This window comes from Vipera berus (genome assembly GCF_964194415.1).
Source record: "Vipera berus genome assembly, chromosome: 2".
NCBI classification, from domain to species: Eukaryota; Metazoa; Chordata; class Lepidosauria; order Squamata; family Viperidae; genus Vipera; species Vipera berus.
In genome coordinates this window covers 167,062,970-167,084,307 of record NC_138203.1, presented here as the reverse complement: position 1 = coordinate 167,084,307, position 21,338 = coordinate 167,062,970, and the positions used below count along the sequence as shown (strand labels likewise).

Below are 21,338 nucleotides of genomic sequence, written 5' to 3'. Positions count from 1 at the left end.
TTTTTAAGCATAGATGTGCTCCCCACATTATTCCTGAACTTGAGAAGTTCACGACTAACTCAGAATGTATAAAGCAGAGAAGATTGAGGCATCATTGCAGCAGTTATTAAAGTCCAAGGGGAAGATTGCTAATTACTGAGTTTTCTCCGCTTGCTGTGTCCCCTTCTTGTCACTGCTAGTTATCTGTAAATTCCATGTGGGAGGTCATTAGGAAAGAAATTGAAAATAACATTAATCCCCGTATTGTTATTGCCCAGCCACAGTTGGACTACTCTGCCTAGTTCTATTCCCTGTGGCTCAGAAAGAAGCAGGAAGAGCTAGAGGAGGTGCAGATAAGGGCAATCAAAATCATCAAGGGGCTGGAGCTAATTCTTTTATGTGAGATGGTTACATCAAGTGGAGAACAGGATAAACATATTAAAAAGGCAAATAGATGGAGACACGTATGAACTTACGGTGAGATTAGTGGCCAGGTAATTTTTCTCACACCCTCAAAATATAAGAATCGGTGGTCATTCAGTGAAATTAAATGGTGACAAGGTTTAGGAGGACATCTTCATGCACCATATGGCTAAACTATGGAACTTGGTCTCAGAGGAAGGAATTTAGTGGCACTGTGTCTCTCAATACTTCTGGTTGGAAATAGCCAAGAAAGTGCTGCACACTCAGGAAGAGGCAATCTGGCTTCCTTCAGAACATTTGAATTTCAGCTCTCTTTACTAAGAGTAACCATCTGTAGAAATGATAGCCTAAAACATCTGGAAACACCAAATTGCCTACCAATGGTTTCCAACCTTTCCCGCTTTGTGGACCAGTGGCAGCGATAGCGAGGTGGGGGGGGGAGAGAGAGGATGGTTCTGACTTTGCGTACCAGCATGAGTGCCCACTATTTGTACAAATGGGGCTGTGCGCGCAAACACATTCATCTGCCGCTTGCACAGCCTGGTTCCCAATGGGCTGCAGTCCAAGGGTTGGGGATCCCTCCAAAAATCCTTTGGTCTGTTCCAACAGGTCCCTTACTACATTCTTGCAGTCTAGGAGAAAATCTGCCTAGCTTGATGTGGCAGAATGAAGGAATGACACCCAGAGCCATAGAACTATGTAGATATAAACCAGTGCAAATATTTTTGATCAAAGGCTTCTCTGCTGTCACAACAGCAAAATGTCTGTAATATGATACATTTAAGGAATGAGGTGGCTTTGCCATATGCCTTTTACAGCTTTTTGCTTTCTATCACATTGCCTAAGCATTTAAAATCCTATAAAAAAACGAAGAAACTTTTTCATACCCAGCACATTTGTCCTTCTCTTGCTATAACCATCTCTTCTTCATGCAATATTTTATTCTTTTTACATCTCCTTAAATTGTAAAGGTAATTTGTCATGTGCCTCAGAGGAACTGCTGTTTAAGAAATGTGAACCAAAACAATGCAGCAGAACTATTCACTTCTTTGGTTTTCAGCCAGTTTTTGAAAATATAACTTATAGCATGTGTTTAGATTTCAAAATTGGTATTTGTTTCATATATGTTGGGGATTTTGAAAGCAGAATATACATAATCTGTCTTTATCCTTGATGTAGACTATGGAGCTTTTTTCAAGTCTAATTGTAGGATAAGGTTGGATAAGGGGGGATACATAGCCTCATAGGTACTCCTTCAAACACTGCAAAGTATTTCATTTCCCCTCTTCCAATGTGTAAACCTGTGTTAAAATGGACAATATTGATCAAGTATCTCCATGCACTCCTGAAGATTTTACCAAGAAAACTACAGGGACAGGAATTGAGTTGACTGGGTCAAGCCTGGCTTGAAGGCAATCCCAGGTCCTTGAGAAGGACTCAATAGATGGACAGAAATGCAAAATCCAGTCTTAACATCTGATTGACAGTGCAACTATTCATAATAATACGAAAGCATGTGTGTGTATAGAGATTTAGCACTGTGCATCATTAGAATGAGTGTGCAACACACATATACCCTGCTGCCAGATTTTCCCAGGGAAATGCAGCAACCATGATGGAAAAATGGCTTCTATTCCTTTTTAAAATGGATTTACTTATTTCCATTCATAAGGCAGAATCTGGTAAACTCAGTGGGATCACCTGGTCATGATGCAAACCTGCATTCATTTACGAGCCCTACTGAATTTAAGAGGAAGTCTGAAATAAATGGGCAGAATTGCACCATTAGTTTGGAGTTTCTCCACATTTTTATCTCAAAAGAGTGATATCGGGTGATCTCCCATCCTAATCCTGACCAGATCCAGGCCAGCTTATTAGCTTCAGTGTTTGTTGCAAGATAAGCCTTCAAGCCTTTGTCCCTTGGATGAAACGTTAAGACGTTAGTGCAAACTTCTTTCCCCTCGTGTTTTGAAATAATATGATGTTAGTTTGGCGACCACAGTTGTTTTGAAAAAAGAATGGTTCCCCCCCTATTTTTTACATGGTCTCTCAGTTGGGCTTCTTCACATAAATAGGGCTAATCACAAACCTACTTCCCTTTTAGGTGGGCTCTTTCTTCATGATAAATCTCTGCCTTGTGGTCATAGCAACCCAGTTCTCAGAGACCAAGCAGCGAGAGAGCCAGCTGATGAAGGAGCAACGGATCCGCTACCTCTCCAATGCAAGCACGTTGGCTAGCTTTTCAGAGCCTGGAAGCTGTTACGATGAACTTCTCAAATATCTTGTCTATGTCCTTCGGAAGGCTGGCAAGCAAGTGGTGGAAACCTGTCAGACCACAGGGGTAATGATGGGCTTCCTCTCCAGCCCAGGCAGTAAGATCAGCGCAGAGAGACAACCGTGCAAACATCGTCCACGGAAAAGGTCATCAGTGCATCACCTCATTCACCATCACCATCACCACCACCACCACTATCACCTAGGCAACGGAAGCCTGCGAGCCCCACGAGCCAGTCCAGAAATTAGTGATGTGGAAACCAGCTCCCTTCACAACGGTGCCAATCGGTTGATGCTTCCCTCAGTAGTCAATCCTTCTCACGTGGCGTCTGGCAACACGGAATCTGTTCACAGTATCTACCATGCAGACTGTCATTTTGAGCCAATTCATTGCCAATCCTCTCTCTCTCAGACTGGTCTCAGTTTGCCGGGACCCGAGGTGCTTCCCAGGACTGTTGTTGGCAGCAAAGTTTACCCAACTGTACACCCAAGTAGCTCCCACGAGGTCCTCAATGATAAAGGTTTGGCGGAGTCCACATTGAACCCTGGGGCTAGCACGCTGATGAATCTCAACATCCCTCCTGGGCCTTATAGTCCGATGCAGAAGATATTGGAAACACAGAGCACTGGTAAGTATTAAGCAGTCAAGCTTAAATGGGAGGCAGAGTAATAATCGCTGTGTTCTCCTTTTCTCTATCTTGTCCTTAGCATTTCCAACGAGCTACATCTCAGGGACAATGGGTGTGTTTTTGCTTGTGGAGTCCCAGAAAAGGTTGCAAAAATTCCTGCCTGCAATTTTGGAAAGCTATTGTTTACAGCATGGAATCTCATGGACAGCATTTTGAAACAAGGATTTAATTTAATGACTGAGTTCACACTTTGCATGACTCACACAGCGTTTATAGGAGCCACTGTGGCTGTAATATTTGAAACCAGTGAGAAATCCACACAAAATATACTTCCGGCTTGCCCAACTCACACAGAACCATTCTCCTGAGAATTTAGGTTCTCTGAGGATTTGTCTAAAAGCTGAAAGTCTCTCTCTCTCTCTCTCTCTCTCTCTCTCTCTCTCTCTCTCTCTCTCTCTCTCTCTCTCTCTCTCTCTCTCTCTCTCTGTGTGTGTGTGTGTGTGTGTGTGTGAGAGAGAGAGAGAGAGAGGAGCTTTTATAATATAAATATACAAGGTGTTATTGTTGGATAGTAATATATTTCTGGTTGTTGTTTTTTTAATTCCATTTATATCCCGCCCTTCTCCGAAGACTCAGGGCGGCTTACAAGCTTAGCAGTAGCCATCTTTTTTTCCTACTTGCATCCATCTCCTTTCAAAACAATTGAAAACCAGTGATTGACCTTTTTGGAGGCTGTGGGCTTCTTTCTGCACAGGGTTGACTTGGGGTCACACTGATCCAGTCCTGCTGAATATCAAGGATAATTTTAAGCAAACAGGCACAGGTCCAGCCTGCATCTTCTGTAATTTGTAAGAAGCTCCCATCGGGAAATGGGGAAGTTCAGTCATCATCCAAACTCCTGCAAATATTTATTCAGAAGTGTGAATGTTCCCCCTATAACAACACTGTTAATGTAATGTAAGAATGGCCTCTGGAGAGTCCGCATTTCACTTTCCAAGATTTCTCTGTGTGCTTGCGGTGTTGTTGTTTTTTTAATCTCTCTAAGCACGAGAGACTTTCTGGGAATGAGGCAGGGCCAGCTTGCCAAAATCTTAGAATTTGTCTCCAAGAGAAGGTCAGGCTAGGTGATCCAAGGTTCCTTGCTGACTTTAAAATGAGATAGGAGTTAAGGCTGGATTCAGAATGAGTTCCGAGGACAAACTCGTCACTTCACTGTAGCCAACTTCATTAGGGGCTCTTCTTGCATTGGAAAGCCCATCTGTCAGCTGGGGTTGCAGGAAATCATTTCAGAATGGTGAGATGGAAGAAAAGTTGTTACCACTGAAGTATCGGCAAGCGGCAGGAGTGCATAGGCTGTGGTGGTGTCTGTAGATCTCCTAATACAGGTGGTCCTCAACTTACGACCTCAATTGAGCCCAGCATTTCTGTTGTTAAGTAAGACATTTGTTAAGGGAGCTTTGCCCCATTTTACGACCTTTCTTGTCACAGTTGTTAAGCGAATCACCACAGTTGTTAAATTAGTAAGAAAGCTGTTAAGTGAATCTGGCTTCCCCATTGACTTTGCTTGTCAGAAAGTCACAAAAGGTGATCATAAGACCATGGGATATTGCAGCTGTCATAAGTATGAACCAGTTGCCAAGCATCTGAATTTTGTTCATGTGACCATGGAGATTTTGCAACTGTTGCAAGTGTGAAAAGTGGTCATAAGTCATTTTTTTCAGTGCCGTTGTAACTTTGAACGGTCATTAAATGAACTGTTGTAAGTCGAGGACCACCTGTATTACATGTGCCATAGACTTGATTGGTTTTTGTTTCACCTTAATGGCCAAACGGGTAATGAAACAGTTGCAAATGCTTGCCAGTGGTCAGCACTCACTGATGAGTTTTAAGGTGTGCATGTATGCACGTGTGTTCGGCTCACCTTCAATGTGTGAATCTGAATAGATTTCAAAAATTCAAGGTAGGGAACTAAGCAACCATCAAGCACTTACTCCCCCTTAAAAAAAGTTGCTGTTGACATTAAACAAAGAAAAAGAAAATCTGACATTATTTGAGTAACCTTCGGAAGAATTGTTCTTTACTTTAGCCTGGGATTAAAGAGATGTAGCTAAATAACATTGATGGTCATTTTCCTGAAAAAAATATTTGGGGTGTTTCTCCTCCTCCCCCAATTTGTTATGGCAAAGGTAGTCTTTAATTGGTACAGCACAAAACACAACATTGTGTTGTTTTGAAAGTCTTTTACATTTTCTAACCAGGAATGTTAATTCCGATCTTGCTCAATGGAAAACCCTTTTGCGTAGTTATATACCACTGACGCTTCTGCTTGAATGAAAAGGTGGTGTACATTAAGCTGTGTATTCTTTTAAGCTTTAATATTTTGTGGAGATATTGCAACTTACATTCCAGTTTGCTAACAGATGCAAATGTTTCCCAAGAAATGGTTTGAATGAGGTAACTGAAAACCCCCTTTTTTTTTTGTAATATTCACGGTCGCTTAGAAATGTGCAGCTTGAACATAGATGATTCAAAGTTTACACTGTTTCGGCAGTTTTTCTGATAGTTTTCTAGGGGTGCTCTTGAAAGCTTCCCATTATTCCTCTGTAACTTTGCATTTTCTCAGGTAGTATTCAAGGGTAGCTTCAGGATATGGCCCAAAAATTTGGGCAATCAAAGCTCTGTCTTATTTTACTGTGGCCACCATCTTGACTTTTCTTGATACACTCTGTGGTTACTCCTGGCACAATAGATAAGAAAGGCTCCTAAGTCATGCCTTGCCTTTCCCAGACAAGAATCTCCTTGACCCACATTACTTAGAGAGGAAGCAGAGAAAGATCCTATCCTGACATTTGCTTAGCAACAGATTGATCAGCCAGATCAATTCAATAAATTTGACCAACCTTAATTGGTTAACTTTTTACTTAGTAAAATCAGGGACCTCAAATTTCAAAATAATCTCTCATTTTCTGAAGGACTTCAATGCTCTTTTCTTCTGGGAATAGTGCTGCAGAACAAAAAGTATGTTAATGTTTTAAAACAGTCAGCTTTTATAAATCTAATCATGTTTCTAGATCTATTTTGCCTAGCCTTCAGAAATGTTTTGAGTCAGGTTCAGCAGATATTTCTTTCTTTATTATTCAAAGATTACATTTGTGTACTCCAAAACAGCCTCCTTCCTTCATTTTTAGTACAGACCTTACAAGCATAAAATATTAGCACTCTTATTTATTGAAGGGTATTTATAAATTTTTGATCCTGCATTTTCACAGCTAAAACTGTTCCAAAGTGTGAAAAACTTTTAGAATAACATTTAAAAAAGCCTTATAAATGTAAAGCAGCTGAAGAATAAAAAAGCAAAGTAAAATCTGCAGTGGTGGAAAGGCAGGATCACCACTTTCAAAAACTGAAACACTGAATATCAGGGAGGATAAAATAACCTTCACAGGGTTACAAAAAGAATACAGAGGAGATGGTTGATGCTTTCTGGAATTCCAGATTATGAGCCTGCAAAACTGTTACAGCCACTGTTGGGCTTGATAACATCATCACTGTTGTGTAGCGGGTTCTTTGGCGCAGGAATGAAGACGAGGCAAGTGAGTTCAGGAAAACTCATGGTTTATTGTTTGCAGAATCTGAACTGAGGAAATGGCTGTAACTAGCTGCAATATATAGTCTAGCCCAGGGGTCGGCAACCTGAAACAGTGAAAGAGCCACCCGGAACCGGTTCCCTCACAAAAGAAAAAACTGGGAGCCGCAAAGAAGGATGCGCATGCACGCGCATGTGCAAAACAAGAGGCTTGACAGAACAGAGGAGCCTAAGGGGAGACATGCAGCCGCCCTGCCCCCTCCGCTCTCATTCACTCACCTTTGCTTGGAAAAGTTTCTCTCTCGGTCTCATTCACTCATGTTTTGTTTGCAAAAGCTTCTCTCTCGCTCTCTCATTCCCTCACTTTTGCTCCAAAAAGCCTCTTTCATGCTCTCATTCACTCACACTGCTCAAAAAACGTTTCTCTCTCGCTCTCATTCACTCACCAACTCAAAAGGCCAGCCGCGGCGCCTCCATTGACTTCCATGGGGACGCTTGGCAATTAAAACCACTCCTGCTACTGCTGCTAACTTTTCCACTTGCTGCTTGGTTCCGATTTAACCCGCAGAAACAAATCCCTGTGCCGGCCCCCATGGCAGCAGTGAGCCCCAAGGAGCGGGGTGGCCCAGTGTGCTCGCCGAGAAGCTGGAGCGAGATTGCCCCCAACAATCTGAACACGAGATCGGCATTTCTCAGCCCGCGCTGATCTCGCGCTCCTTACAATCTCCCTCTCTTGGTTTCAGTTTGCTTTCTGCATTTGGGACGAAGACTCGAGATTCAGCGTTTCTCCGTGGCTTGCTCCTTCAGGGGATCCATGTTGCATTCCTGGACTCCCCACTTCTCCCTCTGGTTCCTCCTCAGTTATGAAGGAAACGTCCTGAGAGTCCATGTGAGGACTGGCTTGGCCGCAGGTTTGAGGACCTTGGGAGGGACTTATGACGCAGTCCTCACTTAGTGGCCATTCTGGAAACCGTTTTCTGAGTTGATCAATGTGGCGTCTGACAACTCGCCCTCCCTCCAACCCCACTTCATAAGACAGGCCCGGATGCTTTGGTTATTTGACCAGGAACCCACAGATTCCCATGACCATAGTTCCTGGGCTAAACCCAATTGCCCATGTGCAGCCCCCTCGGGGGTTTTGGTCGAGAGGTAAGGTTCTCTTGCTGCTAGCTGTTGCGGCATTTCATGTTGAGTTGCTTTTGGAGTCTGTTGATTTCAGCCTCTTCTTCCTCGGAAGATTCTTCGGTGCGTTTGGCGTCCTCATAGTGGACCGTTTCTTCATGCTTTGTCATTTTGGCGGGCTGTACTGTTTGAACTGCAGCTTCGTCAGCCATTACTTTGTCTTGTGCTTCTGAAAACATTAAGTTTGGTCTGGCAAAGAGTCTCTGCTGAAGCGTTCGGTCCCATAGGCCACAGATGAGCCGGTCTTGTAGTTGCTCTTCTAAGTGTGCAAAGGCGTGCGGCCTGCCTCAGGCCCGCTATGAATTCTGAAGCTGATTCGCTGGGTTGCTGCATTCTTTGGTCGAACTTGAAATGCCAAGCCATTTCAGACATCTTGGGCTGGAAATGTCCAGTTAGCTTCTTTTTGAGGTCCGCATAGGAGACCGCTTCTATCAGTGTCGGAGCGAAGAGGTTCTCGGCCAAATCAAAGGTTGCTGGGCCGCACAGGCAGAGTAACGTTGCAGCCTTCAGTCCTTCTTCCATGATCTGATTTGCCCGGAGGTAGTTTTCTACCTGGGACAAATAGGATGGCCATTCCTCTGGGTGCTTCACGTCAAATTCTCGAAATCTCCCGACCTTCAGCATTCTGTCTTTGCTGGTTCCTCTGGTTTCTTCTGATCCTGCTTCCCAGGCTCAGGGAATGAGTCCACTGAGCACGAGGTCACTAGTGTAGCTAGCTAGCCGACCTTGAGGTGGGGGGGAATGCCTTTTCCCTCCGGCGTGTGCTGCCTTCCCCTTGTAGACTTCAGCTCTTTTTCAGGGAAACAGGATCCCATCTTCGTCACCAGTGTTGTGTAGCAGGTTCTTTGGCACAGGAATGAAGACGAGGCAAGTGAGTTCAGGAAAACTCATGGTTTATTGCTTGCAGAATCTTAACTGAGGAAATGGCTGTAACTAGCCGCAATATATAGTTTAGCCCCTAGGCAGCAGCCAATAGGTTTGAAGCAACCATTGCCACTTAGGGATAGCCAATAGCAGTACTGGAGACTTGTAGTCTGGGTTTCTGGACAGCCATTAGCTGCTCCAGCAACCCACATTGTATTACTAATGAGCCCAATACATAACAATCACCACCACCATTACCATCACCTCCATCGCCTTCCTCATCTTCATCGCCACTACCAATGTGCTGTTGCTGTTTCTGCAACAAAAAAAGGGGTCTGGGTTACAAATTGTTAGGCCATCCATCCCACCATTCTATGCAACTGGGCTCCTAGGTTTCAAATGTAGTTCTTGCCAATATAAAATACCCTCTTGTGCAAAGTGTGAATGAATAAATCTATCTGATTTGATCTCAGTCGGTTTCTCATGTTGAAACCCTTTCATTCATTTTCTGCTGTTTTAGTGTCTTTTCCCTTGACTTCAGAAAATGTCCATAAACATTCATGTTTTCAAGCATATTTCTATTATGTGATTTTTGTACTAATTTAATTTAATGTTAATTATTTAAATTGATATCCAGCTTTTCTCTCAAGTTGTCCCACATAGCGTTTCCCTTGCTATCATTTCCCCAGAACAGTGACCCAATGGATGTGGGGGGTGCTTAGAAAAAATAACTGTCCCAGAGTTGCCCAATGAGATTCCATAGTTTGATCTGATTTCTTAACCACTGTGTCACATGGGATCTTGTATAGGGCTCTATTTTTTTCCTGTATTCTCTTCTTTATATGTACAGGTAATCACTGACTTAATGATCACAACTGAGCTTACAATTTCTGTTGCTAAGTGAATTTTGCCCCATTTTATGACCTTTCTTGCCATAGCTCTTAAGTGAATCACTGCAGTTGTTATCAACATGGCTGTTAAGTGACTCTGGCTTTCCCATTGACTTTGCTTGAGAGGAGGCTGCAAAAGGTGATCACATGACCCTGGGACAGTGCAGCTATCATAAATATAAGTCAGTTTTGCCAAACATCTGATTTTTGGTCGCATGTCCATGGGGATGCTGCAACGGTCATAAGTGTGAAAAACTGTTATAAATCACTTTTTTCAGTGCCATTGTAACTCTGAACGATCACTAAACAAACTTCAAAAATATAGCACATATTCTGAAGAAAATTAAATGCTGATGGCTAATTAACATTGCAGTCCATGTAAAGTCACCTTCCCCCGTCTGTAATATTTCCCCATTCTTACTACTGGTTGAAGTCAGCAGTAAAATGAAATGGCCTAAAATTCTTAGGATTTCTCAAAAAAAATATTAAAAAGGCCACATCTGGGTTTTGTCAATATCACATTGTTCATCTGCTCCAAAGTAGGACCTCTAAGAAGCCTGTTAAACGAAGATTTGGTTTTTTCCCCCTTATTTTAGGTCCCTGTCAAAGTTCCTGCAAGATTTCCAACAAAGGGGGTAAACCTGACAATATTTGCAGCCCAGACAGTTGTCCCTATTGCACAAAAACTCTGGCTAACAATCCAGAGCAGAAGGATCATGAGGCAGGAGACTCAGACAGCGATGCAATATACGAATTCACCCAGGATGCTCACTATAGTGACCAGCGAGACCCTCAGCGCCAGAAAGCTCGGGGAAGAAACACACTAAAACTTCTAGCCTTCTGGAAGGTGATTTGTGAGACATTTCGGAAGATTGTGGATAGCAAATACTTTGGCCGTGGCATCATGATTGCTATCCTGATCAATACGCTCAGCATGGGCATTGAATATCACGAGCAGGTAAGCAGAACCATATCTCTATTTTAATCTTTTTGGATCAATTTTTCCCTACAGCCAAAGAACCCCAAGGTTGGCCTTGTTAGCTTCATCTTGCTTCTGCTCTTAGCCCCTGGAGTGAAAATTCATGCTTTTCAGCATCGATTAATATTGACCCCTTACTTTGTGCTTTGCACTGGATAGCTAGGTTAATTCTGCTTGTTATTAGATGAAACTGCAGTGCATTTTAAGGGCCGCAACAGTGGCAGAGCTTCAGTAAATACTTCTTAGTGTGTTGACGAATTGGGAGAGACACATCTGAGCAGGGAACGTATGGGTTGGTTTGAAAATGAGTAAAGTACAGAGCCTTGAAACTTTAAAGTTAACAAGGGGGTAGTTTAGATTTTGGTAGGTTGGCCAAAGTTCGGAGGTTGGCTGGCTCTATTGTTGGTCAATGGCAGCAACAGTCTTGGACAGCAGGAAGTTGTGGGGGGGGGAACCCCCTGGAACAGGGAACTACCCAACCCACCTAAGTTAGCTTGTTACTCTCAGCTGCAATAGATGTCTTGTCCCACTGTCAAATGTTATCAGGGTGGCTTTAGGGTGTGGGAAAGGGGTGGGAGGCAATCTTGGTCCACCCCAGGTAGCAAAAAAGTATAGCTTTAATGGCTGATAGTCTAACTAAGTTAATACAGTTATAATCAGTTGATGGTTGAAGACAGGAGGTGAGATGAGAATGAGAGTTGGTAATTGCTAGACTCTTCTGTACTTTGCAGTAACAGTGAGAGTTCCATGACCTGATCAGTGCTGCAAACATGACCTATGTGAAATCATGTGATGTTTGTTTTTGATAGCTACTTTATAAATAATTATTTATGTTAAATCATTTAATATTTCTTAATAGCTATTTTATAAATAGAAAAATATGAAATCAGTATGCTAGAGGCAAACTGTACAGCGAAATAAGTACTGTACTTACCTGCATGCTTTTTGCAAAACCTAATGTCTTCCTTTTCTTGCAGTTGGGATGTTGTTGTCACCCTTTAAGTAGACATGCTGCTTGCTCAGACCCACCCTATTTAGGATGTAGGATCTGTGCTTAGAGTATGTTTTTAAACAATGGGATTAATAGAACATCACTGATCTGGGGCTGCCAACTATAGTACCAGGGCTTTTTTTGCATTAGAACACACGTTCCAACGGCGTTCCGGCATCTTTTTTCAATGGAATTTGTGGAACTAAAAAAAGTTCAGTCAGATCTTCCAACTTCTTTGCAGAAAAAAAAAGATCTCACGAGGAGTTGGAAGGTCTGACTGAACTTTTTTTTTAAAGTCCCACAAACTCCGTTTCCCTGCAGCAAAAGAGAAATGTTGTGTCGGGTTCGAAGATCAAAGAGACTCAGACTTCAAGCATGCATGACTTTATTAGGAGGGAAACGTGGTCCAGAATGGAAGAACAAAGGGTACCAGTCACCTTTATACCTGGCCAGGTGAATACCTGGCCAATAGAGTTAAACCCCTGCTTTGCGCCGGCGGGTCAGCCAATCCCTTTAAATCCGGCTCTCCCGCCGAACGCTGTTCCTGCCCGGAGCTGTCTAGCTCCTCACCTCCTTCAGTAGCTGTCACACGTGTATGCTAAGCTTCATACACTACAAGAAACAAGCCAGAGCTGGAAAGCAGGTTAGCAAAGAAATGCTTTTGGGAAGAGGGAGGAGCTGCGCCAGGAGGAGAAGCGGGAGAAAACAGGGCTGCCATTTCCAGAAGGGAGATGTGGAGCAATGCAGGGCAGGAAGCAAATGCTGTTCTCTGCTATGCATCCCTATGCAGAGCTGCTGTGTTCTCCATTCTCCGTGAGACAGGCGACAAAGGACTGGAGGAGGGAGGCGGCAGGGGAGGCTTATGCCGCCTGGTCACGGCGCAAGCCACCAGAGAGTTGGCGGAGAACAAGGAGGCGGCAGCTGCACCCGGGCAGGTGATCTGTGGGGCAAAGCTTAAAGAAAACCTCTCCAGCAGCGCACAACAGCAGCGGAGCCATTTAACCATCGTTTCCCCCTGGCTCTGAAATGACGGAGGGGGACCGGGCCTACTCCACCCATCCTATCCACCTTAGCATTGCAGTCTGGCTCGGGAGGGGAGTGAAAGGTTGCCGATCAAGGAATGGTCTGGTGGGGCAGGGGAGGGGCACCTTTTTTCTTACAAAAAAGGCACTGTATAGTACTATTTACTGTTCACAGGAACAATTTGAGAAGACCACAAATTCCCATGGTTTTGTGAGTGAAGAAACTAAAGCATTTCAGATTTCAGTGAACAGTAACAAGCAGCATTACGCTTAATATTGAGGTTCAGACAATCCTGGCTTGTGAAGAAAGCCAGGTTGGGTTAGATATTGGTTACAAACAAGGACACTGACCTTTAGAAAGTATGGCATACATTTAAACTAATCCTAACCTAAGCAGGCAAGCGAGTCAATTTAGTGCAGAGATTAAGATAAAAAGGTAAAGGTAAAGGTTCCCCCGCACATGCGTGCTAGTTGTTTCCGACTCTAGGGGCCGGTGCTCATCTCCGTTTCAAAGCCGAAGAGCCAGCGCTTGTCCGAGGACGTCTCCGTGGTCATGTGGCCGGCATGACTAGACGCCAAAGGCACACGGAACGCTGTTACCTTCCCACCGTAGTGGTCCCTATTTTTCTACTTGCATTTTTACGTGCTTTCGAACTGCTAGGTTGGCAGAAGCTGGGACGAGTAAGATATCAGGCTAGAAATTGGGAGACTGTGAGTTCTAATCCTGCCTTAGGCAAAATCCAGCTGAGTGACCTCAAGCCAGGAAGAAGCAGCCAAATTACTTCTGAAATCTTGCCAAGAAAACCCTAGGGCATGGGTGTCAAACTGCTGGCCTGTGGGCCGGTTGCATCATGCGGAGGCTGTGTCCACCCCAACTCCGGCAATGCAAAAAAAAAAGTTGCGATACATTGTGACACATCACCTGACGTGGCGAGTTTGACACCCATGCTCTAGTCTAGGGACTTATCCAGGCAGTCACAGCTAGTTCACACCAACTCAAAGGCTCCCTCCACCAAAGCAAACAAAAATGTATGTACAGTAGATATATTTTGAAGGTTGATTGGAAGTTGGAGGTGGGTCTAGCTCTTTTGGGGAAAATCATTTTTCCACTCAAAATCTCTCCTCTACCCATGTTTCTTCTGTGGGGAGTAGAAGAGCAGTTTGAGGAAGGAGAGATTAAAAGGAGATTAAATAGGGAAAAGGCTGGCAGTGAAAAGGTTTTGTATTTTGCCACATGCTCTTCATAGCCAATCTTCTACCCAAATTCACATTTTGTTGATACTAATTTCTCCCTATTAAAATGTGACTATTGGAGTGTCTGCCTTTTAAATCAGTCCCTGCTGCATATTTTTCAGATAGTTTTCCAGCTATAAATCTCTAAGCACCTCACTGGGAACAAGAGACACTGAAAATGCCTAGACTACTTTGCATTGAACATACAGTATATAGCTAGCTGTCTTCTCCAGCCTGGTGCCTAACAGGTGTACTGGATGACACACACACCCCCAGCACAAAGTGGAACAATTTAGGAAAAGCTGATGTACAGGACCAAACTGGTTTGAAAGCATCACAGTTGCTGTTTTTCAACCTTGGTTTTCATTCTTTTTGCTGTTGAACACAATTCCTTTTCTTTTTGTATTCAGCCCTTGGCAGCAGAATAGCAGCTCCAAATTCAATTCTGCAGCTGTTAATGCAGGTGACAATGTCATCACAATGTATTAATATAACAGTGGCTATACATTATGGGGTCAAGGCCATTTGTATGCTTGATGTATGTTTCAAGCGCATGCAGTTCTGGGATCTAAACTCAAGACGGACCAGTTTTTGTTGTTTGTTATGAATTTAAATAGAATGACACTGTTCAACTCATCCCAGTAGGATCTTTGGCATGTTGTTTGACCTCCATTATGTTGCCCTTACTGAAAATATGTCTCCAAAAGAAGAATGAACTGGGTGCTTTTGAAATTCAATATGATTCTAAGAAAAAACTAAGCAGATTTTTTTTTTGAAAAACCAAGGGGAAATGACGTTAAAGTTTACTATTGATATCTTTGACCATTTGACATGGCAATCCCCTTTCTGCATATAGTATGCTAGATTTGAGAATTGCAGTTCCTCTGACTGCCCTTCCAATTATCCATCCTTCCTTGTTAAAAAGTCTTTATAGGGAGGGACATACAAGGAGAGAATATAGCAACCAATCACCTTTTCTTAGACTGATCAGAAAATATATATACAGATCCAAAGGCTTATCAATATACTTGGTTTCCTTGGGTCAAGGATAGGCAGTGGGCTGCCCCAAGATACTTTTATGGGTGCCCACCAAGCTGCCTGCCCCATCTGATATTCCTTAAATACCCTAATAAAAAATTAAATAGGAAGCTACATGCTACAAAGCAAGGCAGAAGTCTGTATTTATTTATTTGCCTTCCCCCTCCCCCACCCCAAATTTCCACTGGGATGGGTTGGAAGCATCCTGGAGGACCAATATGCCTTTCGGTCAATAAATGTTTGGAGATGAACTGTGCCCATTGTGGCACTTTTTTGTGAATAGATAAGTTTTCGAAGCACCACTTTGTCAATTGTTCACAACATACTCTTAGAACCCCCGCCCCACCCCAAAAAGTTGTATATGTTCTAAGTCAGAGGTCTCCAGCCTTTTGGGCACCAGGGACTGGTTCCATGGAGAAAGGTTTTTCCCCGGACCAGAGAGTGCATGATTTTGTGTGCTGCCTGCATCCCACAGATGGGTTTTTGCTTGTTTGTGAGGACCAGTTGCTGGCATGCCACGGCCTGGCACTGGTCCATGGACTGGGGGTTGGGGATCCCTGTTCTAAGTGATGGCACTTATTGTACTTCTGTCTTTAGGAATGTAGTCTAAAAAGGATCACATGGCTTGCACAAAGGAGTTCAAAAGATTTTGTACCTGTAATTATACAAGAAGGCAATATTACTGAGACTGTACAGATGTTATTCTTTCTTTTTTCAAAAATTATCAGTCAAGAGAATGCATGTGTGTCAGAGCATGCAGTCCTATTGTGCTGAGATAACCCAGGAGTAAACACAGTAATCAGTGGTCTGTATTAAATGGTGGTTTATATTATACTATCAACAATATCATACACCAGGAACAATATATATACACGTGCTAATACAGGAGGATCCAACACACAGCAGTTACAGCAGGAAACAGAAGAGAAAGAAAGCACATCAGCAGAGTCTTCCTTTTATACAAAGGCTTTTAAAGAGACACAGACTCAGCTGGCTCTTAAAGGGACATAGACTCTGCTGAGTCATTCCCAATCTTACATCATACATCTTACATTACATCAGGTGGTTAGCATTTAAATCATTACCTTGACAATGTGACCATTCTTTTTCTGGACTCTCAGAATGAATACTAATTGTCGAATCCTGCTTTTATTAATTCATTTAACCAAGGGGCAGTAAAACATAAGGAAATGTTTTTTGGTAAACTTCTGGAGCTTACAATGTGTTGCTTCCAAATCTGAGTTTTATGAGATAGGGTATTAGAGCTAAGAATTGTTGGTTCTGACTTTTTGCTGAAATGATCTATTGTGAATGTCATCTTACCATCTACCCAGCCCACTGTAACAACAAACAAATCAACTTACCAAAGTGTATTTTCATTGATGGAATACTTTAAAATAAATAAATATGTTATTGTTGCATTAGAGAATTTTGTCTCTTGAATGCACATATAAACATTTAGCATCCGTACAGACTGAAACTTGGTTTTCAATTACAGTAAACTAAAGTATTCTCTGTTAGAAATTTTAGAGATATCTCACAAGATTTATAAAATAGTAGAAAGGATACCAAAAAGGGCTACTTACATTAAAGTAAAAGAAGGATACTTTTTTTTCAGCTGTGCTATTTGGAATTTCCTTCATCTTTCTCTATGATTAATGGAGTGGCTAATGGGATTTACATCATAAGGCCTGAAGATTTCTCACTACCAATAACTGATATGCATCAGAAAATAGTAGCAGAACTTCTAACCTGTGGAATGATGATGGATTGAATGAGGTGCTTGTTCTTGAAATGGCATGAAGAAAAGATGGATGGTCATGATGAATAATGCTTGTAAACCCCTTTTCCTCTGTGGTTCGTTTCTTCATGGATTCATGAAAGTCCAGTTTTTGAATTAATATTTTGAATTAATATTTTAAGCATGCTTAACTCATGGGAAGAGTTTTCGTTTTAGAAGATATTTCATTTACAAAGGTATATTTCCAGTTTGCTCGTACAATATATTTTAAATGTGTTTTAATAAGATGAAAATAGCATCAAAATATTCAGGACCTTTTAAAAGCTGGTAGATAATTCAGTTTGGATCTGCCAGAATAACCAGATCAGCACTAGATAGAGTTCAGATTGTAGCTGGTGTTCTCAGTTCTCAGACTAGTTTTCTTTTTGTCAACCAGTCACCTTAGATGAAATTAATCATTTTAAAATGTGAAATTATTACTCGTGAGTCTTGGGATTCTATTAGGGAACAGGCAGGGATGCGTAAAAGCTCTAAATCTATTCACAGTCATAGTGAATAATACATGAATGGCAATACAAGGTGAGTGAGGTAGTCAGGAGATGTTTTGGAAATATTCCAAGTCAAGGAAAGTCTAGTGATTTTTGTACCTCAGACTGTACGCAATTGTGACAATAAAAATAGAACAATAAATTGAATAATAGACAGTTTCCTGGCATTTTACAGTACCCCAAAATCATACTGAGATATCTCTATTGTTCTGGCTAATGGCTGGCCAATCCTGATATTAATCTGTGCTCCCTGAATATCTTGATAGCCAGACTAATCTCTTTTCCAACTTTCCTAACTGAGCACGAAAAAGGAGAATGTTGTACATTTTTAAGAGACTCGTTATATCCTCCTGACAACCATCCATTAAATACTTTGGGAGCTTTTGCCCATTATTTCTGAATATGTGTCACTAATGAGTCATTCTCATGAACATCATTGTTATAAAAAATAAAATGAGGCAATCTCAGCATATTCGTTTTTTAGGAAGATCAGCTATTTCTTCAAAAGAAGAAACTGTCATAATTATTTAAGGCATCACATGAGCCACTTAGCTTGCTTTCTGTAATAATGAGCAATTGGAATTTTTGTTATTAATAGAACTCAATGGCCTGTTCTCCCTATTAATTCAGGTGTGATGCCTTTTGTAAAAAAATGGTGAGTTAACTTGCTGAGAAATTTCAAGAAACCTGTTAGCAGAAGAGATATAAATGGTAAAAACCAAGTATATTGAACCATCATGCCCAGGTCTACTGTGTGAAGAGTAATGCTGTTCTCTCTCTTCCCTCACATACACACATCATCTTGTAAAGAACATCATCTCAATGCTATCCCAGTTAGCCTGCAAACTCTTCAATTGCCCTTCTTCCCTCAGAGACAAAAAAGCGTGGCTCCACCAATTATTTTGAGTAGAGGCCCTCCTCACATCCCGAAAATCAATTGATCTGAAAACAAAATTATCTCAACTACAGCTAAAATTGGCCTCTAAGAGCAGATGAAACATTGGAGAAGAGGAAAGGTTCCACGTGGTAATGGAAAGAAACTGTAAAAGCAGCAAATAAACCAAGCTCTTCCAAATAAATTTCAGATAAGCAGCAAAGAAATAATTAGGACTGCAATGCAGTGGCCTGCTGTGGAGTTCCTGTGTTGATGGCCAAGAGAAATAAAAACAACAGTGATCTGATTTTAGGAAGGGAGTTGGAAAATACAAATGTAGGATCTAAAAAAGGCCATGGTGTGAGAGAGTTTACCATTGGTTTGATAAAAAATAGAATAGAATGGAATGGAATGGAATGGAATGGAATGGAATAGAATAGAATAGAATAGAATAGAATAGAATAGAATAGAATAGAATAGAATAGAATAGAATAGAATAGAATAGAATAGAATAGAATAGAATAGAATAGAATAGAATAGAATAGAATAGAATAGAGCTGGAAGGGACCTTGGAGGTCTTCTAGTCCAGCCCCCTGCTCAGGCAGGAAGCCCTATACCATTTCAGACAAATGGTTGTCCAGTCTCTTCTTTAAAACTTCCAGTGATGGAGCACCCATGATTTCTGGAGGCAAGCTGTTCCACTGGTTAATTGTCCTCACTGTTAGGAAGTTTAGTAAATTAAACGATTAGTAAATTAAACAATATAAGTTTAATTCCAGGTTGTTTCTCTCTGGCCAGTTTCCAACTGTTGCTTCTTGTCTTGCCCTCTGGTGCTTTGGAGAATAGTTTGACACCCTCTTCTTTGTGGCAGCCCCTCAAATACTGGAATACTGCTATCATGTTGCCCCTGTTTTTTCTTTTCTTTAGACTAGCCAAACCCAAGTCCTGCAGCCATTCTTCATATGTTTTAGTCTCCAGGCCTTTGATCATTTTAGTTGCTAAATAAAGTAAATAAAATCTCATTGATAGCAATAGAGATAGTAATAGAGATAGATAGAGACAGAGATGGAGAAGCTATAGCAATAGAGATAGATAGAGACAAAGATAGAGATATTCATTCTGAAGGAATCTGAGCACTAGAAAGGATTTAAAGAGATTTCTAAATATATATTGAAGAAAAGTGTCTTTTTGTTACAGTTAGAAGTAAGTGCTGGTTTCCTAACTTCTACTTACATATAATAAAGAAAATGGTATTTTAATTAGCTCTCATTGAGACTTTCATTTGTAATTCATATTAATTCCCTCTTGTGCTGCTGTACTGACAAACACAAGATTGACTAAGATAGGAATCTCAAATGTGAGTATGAAGTCAAGGTGGATTCATATTGTCTCATGAAGGAGCATTAGTACCACATTGTTAAGTATGTCCAGTTTATGCTGGCCCCAAACATGAAGTAGCCATAAATGAACAAGAGAGATAACTTGGATGTGGCAGAAGCTATGGATTGGGACCTTCTCTGGTGGAAGCATTGTAAGACAGTTATTGAAAATCTAAAAGACGAAGAAGTTCAGTAGGAGAATTTAAAAAAAGACTACATAGTATGCTAAACCTTTGGAAGGAATGGAAATTATATGATTATGGGAAGTTACCGGTACCTCTTCTCAGTTCACTTTAGAGGCTCATCTTGTTACTATATTGCTATCCATGGTAGATGTATAACTACATCCAGTCACTGAAAGACATATTAGATTGGGTTTCTGTGTTGAGTGCAATCATAGTGATATAAATATGGAATATAGAGAGTTTACTACTGAACTCATGGAATTTGAGCAGAGTACAGTATAATGCACTTCATAGGGTGTTGGAGGTTCAAAATGTTTTCCACGTGTCTCTTGAGAATTTTCTTGTCATTTTGTCTTACGTCAAAGCCTTGTTTGAGTTCAAGGAAGATGATACAGTATAGACCAGACAATGTGCCTTTATTGATCCCATGAGCCAGCTTGGGCTGCATTGAGGCAAACAAATTGTCTGATTTTCAGAAGAACCAATGAAATCAGAGTGGGGTAGCCAAATACCAGAACTAGATGGTATTTAATGGAAGCTAAGAAGTCAGTGTGTCTGTATATCCAAAAGGCAGGGCTAAAACTTTAGTTGACTGACACAGATACATGCTTCCTGCACCTGACTATGTTAGATAAGTGTCTGTCTAACAATAATAATAATCATTCCTAGACAAGATATTGAAGCAAGTAGTGGTATTTTTGCTGTAGGGGTTCCAGGTCATAGGGAGATGAATATGTAGACAGAGGCACATGGAAGGTCTTAGGCTATAATTTCTGGGTAAATCTGACTTGTGATGTGACCAAATTGTAGATCTTGCTACAACACATTTATTTAATGCAGATAATTTTTGGTATATCTTAACATTTCTATGTTCACAATAACTCTGGAATACAGCTTTTTTGGAAGACCATTGGGAATTAATTATAACTAGGAACACCATTCTTAACAAATGTTAGTTTATTAGTTCTAATCTTTATATTGAAACTGGAGAATTAGGTCTGGGATTTACTGTTTTAATTGTTTGATTGATTTTGTTTCATTTTTTAAAATGTAACTCTTCTAACATACCTACAGACAACTTGGGAAAAATCCCATTAATAAAAAATAAATTCACCAGCCATTAGTTCATGTGGAACTGTGCTGTCATACAGGTCATTCCAAATTTTAGGTTGGAGCTATATATCAGGATTTATATATTATCACTCATAGGACACGACATGACATAGGATTTCTTTCTGCAAATTTGAATGCATATATTCAATTTACATGCAGAGTCAATGGTCTTGTAGACTGTAAAGTTTCTTCTTCTTTCCTCTTCTCTATTTTTATCTTGTCCTTTTGCGAACCTTTATGAGGTTCGCAGGACATGGAGTAGATGACATATAAAGAGAACAAACCTCTCTCTCTTCTAGCACTAATGATGTTGCCTAGTTGGGTAATGAAATGTCTACAAGAAAACAACCAAGCTCAGAGAGCACCAAAGACCCACACACATATGAACACTCTTCCTCCAGTGATAAC

General features: G+C 41.3%; 1 protein-coding gene across 1 annotated transcript in view; it reads left to right on the top strand.

The window, feature by feature from the left end:
* Positions 1–21,338, top strand: part of CACNA1G (calcium voltage-gated channel subunit alpha1 G) — a gene marked incomplete at its 5' end in the record, with an annotated part of 457,316 nt that overhangs the window by 246,603 nt on the left and 189,375 nt on the right. The window contains 2 exons of the mRNA XM_081320681.1: positions 2,507–3,305; positions 10,424–10,785. Coding sequence (XP_081176807.1) covers positions 2,507–3,305; positions 10,424–10,785 — 1,161 coding nt within the window. The remainder of the gene's footprint in view (positions 1–2,506; positions 3,306–10,423; positions 10,786–21,338) is intronic.